Genomic DNA, 12,403 nt, shown 5'->3' on the forward strand with positions numbered 1-12,403 from the left:
GGACTAAAATACCTTTAGTTAACCACAAGTGCCTGGTATACCACATCAAATATGACCATTCAGTTATCAAAGATTTCATAGATATCAGCCTTATTTTTAAGAATGCCTTAGTTGTCCCCAAGAGTAGTTATAATCCAGATCAGCCCAGCTGGTTCGTTATGGACTGTAGCAGTTCGGGCAGCAGACACTTGCAGCTAACCTTAAATAGATACCCTAGGAACCGTGAAAGTACTGAGTGCTGCAAACCTTAAATTAACATATTTTTCCATTAATGCGATTTACAGTATTCAGTTTACAACCTCAAGAGATGGAAGGCTTCAGTTAGCAACGTTCGGATTTGAACTTGTCCTGCTCAGGCATACCTCAGGAACAAACATTTAACTGACTGAGCCACATGCTGGTTATACTGCGCATTCTCTTTTGGACCTAAATGGTAATTTCCTGTTTCCTCAACTTCAGACAGTCCTTTCAAACTTTTGTAAATGTGTGACTTTAATGTAATCACCCGCCTGTAAAATGAGCTATGCAATGTAACAGTCACACTTACATTCAAAAGAAACAATTCATCCACTTATTGGACTAAAAGTCTTTTAAAGCATATAACATAGCTGAGAAGAAAAGAAGCAGCAGAGCGTGAAGAAAACAGACCATCCCACATGAGCCATGCAGCCCTGTCCTCATAAAACAAGGTGAACCAACTTTAGAAACGAAGCTCAGAATTACAAAATGATGCTGCTTGACTAGCAGAAGTAACTAAATAATGGTCCTTGAGCAGCTTTCTCTGCTACAACCAGGGGTCCCAGAGGGAGATCTGCGGGCCGCAAGAGAATGGTCTGCTGTGCCTTTGAGTACAACTTGTCTATAGCATGGCCCTGTTAGCAAGGAGTGCCACAGAAACTTTCGGGAAGCTAAGCCAGTGGAGCGATTTCTTTCATTGTTTGCAGAGGAACAAAGATGCTCTTCCTTTCTTACCTCTCCCTTCCAGGCCCAGTTAGCTTTTCAGCCTTGTGTAAAGCGCTCTGATATCCCTCAGGATCTTGTTTGCGCTATATAAAACTTCATAAAATAAAAAATACAAATAATAGGATCAAGGTGCATATATCACCTATGCTTTGGCTTTAACAATCCTGTTGGTCCTTAAATGTTTGTCTTACATAATGGCTTTGTCTCAAAGCTTATGAATAATTTTACAATTGAAAATGTGACTGTGGAGAGAGGTAGTAATTAAGTTTGCTGGCGTTTCCATCTGAAACAAAAAAGGGTGAATTTAGCTTTAATAGAGACTAGATTTACAAAAATATCATGCTGATTTCATGATTTATTTTGGAATAAATAAGCCATGTTTGATTGACACAACAAAGTGTTATGGTTAAAATATTTAGCTGTAAAATGAAGCTTAAATGCAGTTTGCAGGCACAGCTGCAACACTTCCACACTGTATTAAAAAAATTATGAACCCAGCAGTGATTTCTTTCTAAATTACATATAATCAACGGAGGAAGCTACAAAGCTGACTGTTGAAGCCACCCCGCAGAAAACAACATCAAGTGTAACTTGGCATGGTTTTGCTTGCCAGATGCACACAACTCCACCGAGAGGTAAACAGGTCAAGGGTTAAAAGGTTAATTTTTAACAAAGTGTTACCGATTCTAGACATTGTATGTTTAAGGCAAAGCATCCCTTGATCCTTCTTTATCCTGAATGTGTTTTTAGCAGTTGGCTCCCTTCGTGCCACAGCCACAGCATACAGCATGGGGCCAGGTCACTTCGGCCATTTGCTCTCAGGAAGTGTGAGTGACACCATTTTGTCTGATCACATGTTCTTATCGACCTAAAAAGAAGTACATTTCAACAGTGGCGTAGCTAGGTCTTATACCCTGCGTTTGCCGCCTGAGGTCGAATGTAGGAAGGGGGGGGGGGGGGGGTGATGGCGATTCCTGCATGCAACTGCTGCCCCTGAGCAGCTGCAGTTAAGAGCGGGTGGGAGGCTGCAGCCCCCAAAACTCATGCTGCCTGGGGCCGACCTCCGTATCCCCCGCCTACCCTTTGCTATGCCACTACATTTCGGTGCCCAGGCTGCTGGACGAATACATTACTTTGACAATGTTTTCTTCTCTTTATATTATTTGCCAATTATTACATTATAGTCATCCTTGTGAGTTAAAACTATGTCTTCAGACTACAGTAATTCATTAACCAGTAGTACTTTTTATTTCCACCAAAAAGAATACCTTCTTCATATGCCATTTATTAAACTAAGAAGGGTTTATGTACCAGTTAAAAATACATCTGCCTGCTACGAAATTCAAAATATATTTTTTTTAGTGCAGGCACATGGCCACCACATTTAGGTGACGGTGCTTCTATTTTCTTGAAATAGAAATTACAAAGTAACTATTGTGCTATATTGTGAAGGGTAGGCCTATTCTCTTTGCCAATGCTTGGTATGCAGTTGCCAAGAAGAATTTTTGGTTTGATGATATATTTGTGCTGCATGCTGTGAAGCCACCATACCAACATGTATGTGAGCGTGCTGATGCCCTAGTCTCACCACTTTGCTTGCAGGAATGCATATGAGGGGCTACTGCGCTCTGGAGCCATGTGGCCACCTCCTTTAGCCTGCACAAAACCATCCCGGGTTCTATGCAAGCAACAAAGGAGTCCAATACCGACATTTCTCCACATTCTGCAAGTAGCATCAGATGAATGAATAGTGAGGTATTTTAGGCCTTTCTTTACAAATTCTTTTAAGCATTCTAGGCAATGCCCTGATTATATATGCAATGTTGGGGTGCTAATTGGACAATTGGCAAGATAGCAACATAAAAGTTACCCCATTTTGAATAGACTTATCTTGCACAGGACATGATGAACTACGAACAAACAGAAACATCTGTGTCCTTGTCGCCTCATAAGGTCGCTGTGACTTTGAGTGGTCTCTTTGCAAATTGTGTGTGACAGAAACCTGTCTTCGTTTGAATAACAAGAAGTGAGTTTCTCCCCTTATTTCCTGTCCCTCAGCTATCTTATTCCTCTAACATTAACCCAGTACAAGATTTCCGTAGGTGTTCTGTCATCTTCAATACATCACACCGACACGCATTGCGCGCCTTGTGATCATGTGGGACCAAGGGGAAGGCTGCTTTTGCAACACTCTCCAGTGTTTCATTCACTGCGCCTCAGGTTTAACAATAAATGTTTCTGATTACCTGTGAGAGGTGAGCTCTCCTTGACTTCTCAAGTACTGCTGGCTTTCTGCCAGTATATATCCTGCTCAGGTAGCCACCGGTTCCTATGCCGCTAGGCTGTTGCGCCTCTCTACTCAGTGAGGCTCAGCATGAAAATGTGATGCTTGACTTAAGACAGCTGGGTGGTGTGCAAAACTGCACCCAAGCAGAAACTCGACCTACAATTGACAAATTTCAAAAAGATCCTGTTAATTTTGTGACAGCAGGCCCTTCTTACTTCAGGGAAGCCCGTCATTTCCAAACATCCAATGATAAAAATAAAATGAAAAATTTCATAACTGCCAGAATTAATCTTCTGTATGGTGATTGTTGGCAGGTTTTTTACTGGAAAGATATGGAGCAAGAAGAGGCAGCACAAAGGGTGAAAACTGCGGGGAACGAGTCATCCATCATCCTCTCAGCGTTAGAAGGAAACACGGTGTACCATGTCACTGTAAGGGCGTACAACAAGGCGGGATCAGGACCACCCAGCACCGCAGTACGCGTGACGACCAAGAAAGCACGTAAGTAACCTGTTCTGTACATCTGATTTTTGACATCCTGGCTGTCGAACAGACCTATTGTTGTGCATAGAGTACGTTATGCATAGAGTATGCATTGATCCGTCCCATTAAACCGCTGACTTTCCTCATCCAGCCTACCACAGCCATTGTCTGGAGACTTTGTCAATCACGACATGGATTAGCCTAATGTAGGGTTACCAAATTTTGAAGATCAAAAAAAGAGGGACATTTCGCAAACGTAAAAGTAGGATTACAATTTGACATCAACCCTGGGGTACAGAATGACATGAAAGACAGCGTTCGCCAACATAGAAAACAGAAACAAGGCCCTGAGGGTAATACATGAAATGCAACTTTTACAAAGGGGTATCATCGAACTGATTTCTGAAAAGCCTGGTAAAATAAAAGCTTTTCTCTCTGTGTGTTGAAGTGATCCTTTCTAAAAACTGGGGCGTGTGCTTAATTTAGTGAAATCTGTTAAAACAGATGATAAAAAAACGGGCCTGTCATGGCAAATCCAAGATGTCTGGACACCCTAGCCTAATGGAATATTTGTCTCTCACCTGTATGAGTGTATCCTTCTGCCTTTACTCAAGCACTTGCACTGAACAACAAGAGGGACTACTTTACAGCTCCAAGCTTAGCCCTAAAAAAACATTGTTTTAGTTAAACATATTAAGCTCAACGATTCTCGTCTTGTGTCTTACTCAGAATCACCCAACAGCTCATAAATGCTTTTTCATGTGGCTCAGAAGCTGTGTCAAGGTGAGCAACTAACTCACTTCTGTGCTACTTGGGGATCTGGGGCCTCATGTACAAAGACAAAGCTATTTTATGGCTCCATATTCTTTGTTTCATAAAATCGGATACTTTAACACTGCAAAATGGCATTTTGGTATGTACAAAGCTCAAATCACGAGTCAATAACACGTTAACAAATTGCAATTTGGCTTTGCGGGTATATAGCAAATCAGTATTCGAAAGGTGTGTTCAAGGCATCCCTTCCGAATGCCAATTCCTTAATGTCTGTTTTCATGTTTTGCAACCGAAACCTAGTCGCAAAGCATCACTATTTTACCACCAACTCAAAGGTGGTGGTAACATTTACAGAGGAATATGGCCTGATCTTGTGGCAGGTCTTGAATTACAGGCCGCTGAGACGAATATTTGAAGGTCTGTGGTAGCGAGGATTGCTGAGGCCCCACAATTTACGTTTCTCGCTACTTATGGAAATAGAAAACAGCAGGCACCTGGTTACATGGTTCTAAAAGACACTCAATGGGATGACACAAAGAAGAGTAAGCAAAGCCAAGCAATGGTGGGAGAAGTGTTAAGGGCACAAGATAGTAGAGAAGGAATGGGAGAAAAGTGGAGAGAATATTGACTCACACCAATGGGATGGTGAGAAACACTAGGCTGAAGTATACTCAGTTTACCTTTCTGCATCAGACATTTCTCTCGCCCATGAAAGTGGGTGAGATAGATGGAGAGCCTAGGCCCAGCTCTCGCTGTAGTTCAGCAGAGGCAGACTTCTGTCTCAAACAAAGTTGTAAGCGATTTGCAAACTGCAAAGGGTTCCCAAGGGACCCATTCCTCTTTGGGAATGTGGACAATCAGTCAGTCAGTGGCCCATGGGACAACTGCCTATGCCTAAAAATGTTTTTTTTTTTTTTTGTTTTTTTAAACGCATCACGTTGTCTTTCAAGGAAAACGGGTTGCATTGAAAAAATAAAGTGATTGGTTTATTTAAAAGAAATTAAAGACATGGTAGTCTGCTTACCCCAGTGAATGTGCCCAATTACAGTGGGTCACAATTTGTGGTCTACCACATGCATATTAATGAAGGAGGTCAAATTGGGACCCACTTTAATTATGTATGTTTAGAAACCCAATCTATCAGTACATAGGTTCGTTCGCTCTAAATGCGAAATAGCGAAGTGCAACTTATTATTAGTCTCTTTTTATAAATTCTTATTTTTTTTTTATTTTTTTTTATTATTTTTTTTTTTTTTTGGTTTTCTTTTTTTTTTTTATTTAGAATATTTTTTTATTGGCATACAAAACGAAGGCCGTACAAAAATATATATATACAGATGTGCGTACAATGATGGCGGTCTTGTCTTTGAACAGTCCATTCGGCATCCGCATTTTATTCAAGTAGTGTGATTCTAGCCAAATCATTTGTCTCTCTGAGCCTCAAATTGTAATTTTAAATAGATGTAGTATTAATATTCAAGCAACTGTGCAGTATGCCTCTTAAATAGTCCCAGAATCCTGTTCCCATCCTGCTACCCGCAGTCGCAGGAGGTATGTAAAAAACCCGGCCTCCACACACCATGTTGCTTCATGTACAGCACCTGAGGTTTGAAATGTGCCTTCTACAATAACCATTGTTTGCAGTGGAATGATCTGCAGCAAGCAGAGTCGGAAATTGATAATTTAAATTGTTGCATTCACAAGTAACTCTGTGCGGCTTCTCGTGAAGCAAGGTTAACTGTTTTCAACACAGAAGGGAAAGAAATGGCTTAGGGTTCATAAACACGGGCAGCCTTGCTATTAAAACACCATTCCGGAGCAGGCCTGTCGAGTCAGGCTCCAGCTGGCACGAGGAGAGCAGTGGCAGTGAACCACAAAAGCAAAGAATGCGTCAAATATGCAATGAGATTAAAACTCAGAAGTGTGTTTAACTGAAAACTGGCCTTTGTTTCTCTCTGCTCAGCTCCAAGCCAAGCTCCAAACAACATTATGTGGATGCAAGATGGCGCCCACGTCTCACTGGGGTGGGAGCCAGTTAGACCTCTAGCCAATGAATCGGAAGTCATGGGCTACAAGGTGAGTCGTATTTTTTTCTCTCTTTCAAGCATCCGTGTGATACACAATGCATGCAGGACACTGTGTTGTATTGTGGTATTTATGTATGTATTAATGTGTTGTAGCACCTGTAAAGCAATTTCATATTCCTTATAAGGCCTCACAACGCTTTCTAGGTGGGAGAGTGTATAATGGCCCATTATGTTGCCAAGGCTGGTACCGTGGTATATCTTTGGTGTAGTCTAGGTGGCTAGTATTTTAGGCAGTAATTTGGCTTAGTGCTTGTAGTTTAGTGGTGTATTCCAGTCATGTGACAGAAGCTGGTGCGATTAAGCTTGGCCTGATGCACAAAGATGTGGGAGGGATCGAGTTGCGTCAGCACATGCTAATATTACTATTCTTCTCACATGTTTCTCCCTCCTGCCATGTTTAAGTGGGCGTCCCGTGATCCTTTACTGAGTAGAGTATTGTGGTGTAGCCACTACAGAGCTATCAACTGCCTTGAGAATGAATGACCTTTGACATCCTGTTTCTTCCACCAGAGTATTTTCAGCCAACCACAGCTTCAGAGTTCACTTGCTCGTTACATCAGGCAGAGGCAGGTCAACGTCAGAAATTACTTTTCCCTGTTGCGGTAATTGCGGCATGGTAAAAACAGAATACTCCCAAGGACAGATAACACGAAGCAGGCTGGTTTAGGTGTTTAAAGTTAAAATAAAAAATGATAAAATGAGAAGGATCGGTCACCAGCCGTCAGTTCAATGTCTTGCTGCAAACACATTTTACCTCTTCAGAAGACCTGTAGGAGCCTTGACAGCAGAGTTCTGTGCCTTTTCTTGATGGTATTCAACATTTTTCGTGGTAGAAAATACACGTCATTGCAGCAATCCAAGCAAACCTTTCTAGCTGAAAAATTGTTAGTTTAAGACAGAAAATTAGAAAAAAGCAAATCGAACCAAAGAATAATAGGCAGCAAAATCAGGAAGGTGTAAAGTAATATAGAACGAGTTTATTAGTGCGATAAATGTAGTTCATGCGGATGAGACTAAACCTGGCGAATTCCAGTAGCACTCCTGAAGCTGTTTAGTCTTCCACATAAGGAAGCTGCCATGGGCAGCTATGTGCTATATAAGACTGCAATAATAATACTTGACATGTTTGTCAGCGAAGGCATTCAATAATAAAAAAATATTCAATATCAAAAATAAGAAGAATATTAGGAATTTCCTTACCTTTTACTTGGGAGGTGCATGGAATCAATGCAACATTTAGAACTAATAAAGCAGGTAAAATCTGCAATAGCGAGCATCAGTGCATCATGAATGTGTACTAGAGACCTCAGCCTAAGGATTTGCAGAAGCTGGAAAAGCTGTGATGACATCCGTTCACTGATGCACACTCATTCTCTGGCGGTATTGCATGCTTTCTAAGTTGAGTGCATCACATCTCAGGCGTCTTTAGGTTGGGTATCCAGTAATGATGTCCACTAGTACCAGAAATTGGAGACGTGGTCCCTACTAGAAAACAAGTTCACATATGGCCAGCATTCACCAGCCGGCTGGTCACAGACTGATTTGGGATTTTAGGAAATAGGAAGTCAACAAATACTATGATTAACTAAACCTCTATGAGAGAATTGTTAAAGGGAATGTTCGTACTGTTGGAATCTTGTTTACGATGTTTGCAAAGTCAGTTGCCAGCACAAAGATTCGTTTTCATCCTGCTTTGAGAATGGACAGGGCAGTAGAACCTGTATCAAGATAACCACCAATTTGTCATGTACCTGGGAAGTTAGGATTAAATCCAAGCTTATGACAATGTACTATTGTCAGTAAGAGGTATATTAATGTTGGTTGTGGCCCCCCCTACCAACTCAATAAAGTCATTCAGGTTTGGTCTGAACAGAATTCTGAGAGGATGTCCGCACACCCGCGTTGTTATGGCACAAGTAACCGGCAATCTCTAGATAGGTGTGTGCTAAGTTCGAGCAGTACCAACAATTCTAAAGAAAGAGCACAACACAATAAGATATCCAAACTAATGGAGAAACATTGAGAACATTTTAAAGAGTAAAACGATAATCAAAATAGGTCTAGGGAAGTCAGAAATATGAAGTTAAAATGTTATAGGGCAAAAATCACCAAGAAAAATTAAAGCACCAATTAAAAAACACTATTCGTGGTTGACCAGAATGTAGGTACAATTTTCGGTTGATGGCAATTGAGGGAGAGGTTGGATAAACAAAGTGGGTCGTCCCACTCAAAGTTCACCATTCAAAGTCACTATTTGGGGTTGACCGGAATGTAGGTATAATTTTCGGTTGATGGCAATTGAGGGAGAGGCCGAATAAACCACGTGTGTCGTCCCACACAAAGTTTTACCTTCTGACTTTTTTTATTGTAGTTGAAATCTTCCAGCGGAGCAAATTTCCAGACTCTGACCACATAGGTCCCACGAAGTTGAATACATGGTTGTAGAACTCATGATGAAACTGTTTATTTTGGGTACCGAAATCTCTGAGCAGGACAATCCAGAATTTCATCGCAGGCAAGGTCACTTCAGAGGTCAGATAGGTTTGCCACCTCAGTCCATAGTGTTACCATTGGATTTAATCACTTTTTGAAAGTCACAAGGCTGAATGCCAAAGCCAGGCAGGGCTTTATAAAGCCACAATAGTCCCACCGTTTTTCAACTTCTGTTCCTGTTAGTCCATCCTGAAGCCTCCAGCTCATCAGGACAGGCTCCTAGATATCAGGTCTTTTTCCAGCCAGGCCTCCTTCAAGCCCCAAAGGGTCAGGTGGATCTTCTTGGGGATCAGACATCTTTCTGATTTTTGTGTGTCCCTGACGCAGGAAAACAGTAGGTTAACCACTTGACCCTTGGAAAACAGTTCTAGTTCCTCTGAGTCAGTGGGAGTTAGGAGTCCTAAAGTCCTTGTATGAGACCTCTTCTTCCAGCAGTGCTGCCTTCTGCAGGTAGACTCTTGCCAGGTCCCAGAATGTTCTGAGAAGGTGATGGTGGAGGTACCTTATTTATCCTGTACCCTAGCCAGTTAATGGACTAATCCTACCACCAGATCCCTGCTCTTTTCTCGCAGTCCTTTTGCAGAACTTTCTCTTGGCCTTATTGTATAGTTATCCCATAGCTCCTGTTTCAAGGTGATGAAACCCACCTGCCATCCAGGCCTGCCTTCATATCCTAAGCCACTCTCTTAATTAGATGAACACTCCCTCCACTTGACAGAAGCAACACTGGTGTTGCCTCCTACTGTGACCAGAGCATGCCTGCCTGGCAAATTCCTGGGAATGAATAGGAAAATATAGACTTGGCAACTCAAAGTCAAAAGAGGTAGTGCTGCAACTGCCCTTTGTTCTGCCAACTGTGCCTATCCACTACCAGATAGACAATCCTTGCAAAGTAGCCAGCAGTTAATACCCATTTGCTCTTGTGATGATTAGAGTCAGGCCATTGTCCTCTCAGCCAGGATCCCTGCCAAGGATGCATATTCCATCTCTGAAGGTGTTGTTCGTGGCTGAACGGGTTTAAACCAGTTTGGTCTCAGGCAGCTAAAGGTACATTTTTATAAGTTATCAACAATCTGATTTCAACATTAAAGCAACTTTTAAAAACGAAGCAGGAAAAAGGTTTGAAACATTTTTCTAACCCTTTCTTAAGTGGAGATGGGGGGGGATCAATATTGTAATCACATCTAAGGTTACTCAGTAAAATGTTCACAAGGCTACACAGTGAATTAGCTATTAGCTATTGGCTTTTATGTCACCGACGGCACACAAACCCAAATATGTAGCCACTTTTTATATATCAGCACCCCGCCCAGTGGGTTCATAACACACTCTCTCTGGCGATTTATACATACATAAAAATAGGCTTATTCTACATGGCAAAATCAATTTTACCTACCATGTGCATACTTCAGTCCAGCAAGAGCACAGTGATACTCCTGGTATACATATGTTTGCCATCTAGCTGGGTGGTATAAATATATAGTGCTGAACAAAAATGACATTTAACCTTTCCTGTTATAGGTGAACTTTAGAAACTATTTACAACAGACGTATAGGGAATTATGTAGACAACTAGGGACTCCAAAATGCAGCACATGTTTCACAGGGAAAGCGTAAGCACTTTACTACTGTTTAGCTTTTGGTAAAGCGTCGAAGGAGTTCCTTGAACGCTATACACATGTATCAGAAGGTAAATAAAATCAAGTATTTAAACATTAACCATTGTTGATGACAAGATAATTAATCACTGTGCTGTGTATAAGCTCAAATTGCCTTACCCATTGGAGCAAAGGTAAAGATAATTTTTCTGATTCACATGACACTTGCAGTGTTCTCTAGGGGAACAGGTGAAAAAATTCGCTAGAAGAATTGCCAGGAAGTGCCATCAAGTAATGTAGGCCTTTCAAATAAAGTGTCCTTGAGAGGTAAAAATGCTTCCCCCCTCAGAGTCCTTTATTTCCAGCTTGAAGGGAAACAGAAAACAAGAATCTTCATTCTTCCATGATTCCTTTTTGTCAGGCAACTGCAGGAAGTACTCTTGACAAACTAAAAGGAATCAGCAGGTCAGGATAATTTGTTGAGTTGTTTATCCTTTTGTCTTGCTTTCAGTATCCCAAACAATTGCTTCTGTCAGAAATCCTGGATTTCACGCTTACTGGTGACAACAGCGCTTCTGTGGTAGGATCCTATTTGCCCATCACATACCAGGCGGTGGGACGGTTTTCAGAATTGTCTTGGTTGGTGATTCTAGTTTAAATTGAGTTCCAGGAGTTTGGGTGCAGAGAATCCAAATAAGATTGTCAGATGTTATTTCTTCTCTCCGAAGTTGCCTCACGAGAATATCTTTTTTTAATGCTTTTTTTTAGACATGTATGGTACAACACAATGTGTTGACCACTTCAGCATTCGCAATATACATCTGACATAACATGATATATTAGAATTCACAGTTTGCTATTAGAGAAAAATGGCTTCAACACCTGATACCACCTCTGTCCCTCCGTTAATGAGCTATTCGTATTTGTTCTTAACCCCTAACCCCCGCAAGCTGGTGATGGCGAGTCAGTTTATTCATTAGTCCTCTCTTTTATCATCCACACCTCAGCAAGGTAATTTCTCAGTGAACCTCATCTATCACTCGGATGTGACCCCCTTGGCAGTAGTGGGCAATATAGGCAATATACCTCGGAGTTCACACTGCAGGATGCCAAATCGGTGAGCCATTTGTAAATTGCATGGGGGTGCTCCCCTTTTACATTAAATGGCTACGCTTCTTTTACCTACCAACAGGGCTAAACAACAAATTTACTTCTGTGTTTGTGTATCATTTAGACAAATCCCAGGAGTGCCCCCAGGGCCTCCAGCTGCAGTGTCAGGCCCACAATATCATTCAGGATTTGAAGCAATCTGTTCCAATAATCAGCAATCACAGCAGAGTTCCACGCCAGGTGTACAAAGTCTGCAGTAGGTTATTACATCTTTACCATGCTCACTATCTCTCCCTGTGTAGTTTAGCTGTAGTACAGTAGCCTTGATGGAGAAAGTTATAATGTAGAACTTTGTACCTACTGTTCATGGAGACTTTCTTAGTGTGTCAACAGCAAACTTCCCAGAGTGTATCTGTTATTTGTATACCCAAAGCCGCAGACCACTTGTACCTGGAGTGGTGTCCCACCCTTGGCATGTCTCTCAGTGTTGCAGTGTACATTACAGTAATCGTTTTGCGGCTCAATGAGCCACTTGCTTCAAGGCTCCATAGTCTTCAATCTGCCAGTACCTGCGGGTATGCAGGGAATGCCTTCCTCATTGCCTTGCA

At 41.6% G+C, this 12,403-nt stretch overlaps 1 protein-coding gene across 1 annotated transcript in view; it reads left to right on the forward strand.

Moving 5' to 3' along the window:
- The window catches only part of CNTN5 (contactin 5), a 2,147,338-nt gene that overhangs the window by 2,080,435 nt on the left and 54,500 nt on the right, over window positions 1–12,403 (forward strand). Inside the window, exons 23-24 of the mRNA XM_078656993.1 lie at window positions 3,565–3,751; window positions 6,471–6,583. Of these exons, the coding sequence (XP_078513119.1) occupies window positions 3,565–3,751; window positions 6,471–6,583 (300 nt within the window). The remainder of the gene's footprint in view (window positions 1–3,564; window positions 3,752–6,470; window positions 6,584–12,403) is intronic.

Source organism: Lissotriton helveticus, chromosome 8 (genome assembly GCF_964261635.1).
Source record: "Lissotriton helveticus chromosome 8, aLisHel1.1, whole genome shotgun sequence".
NCBI lineage: Eukaryota > Metazoa > Chordata > Amphibia > Caudata > Salamandridae > Lissotriton > Lissotriton helveticus.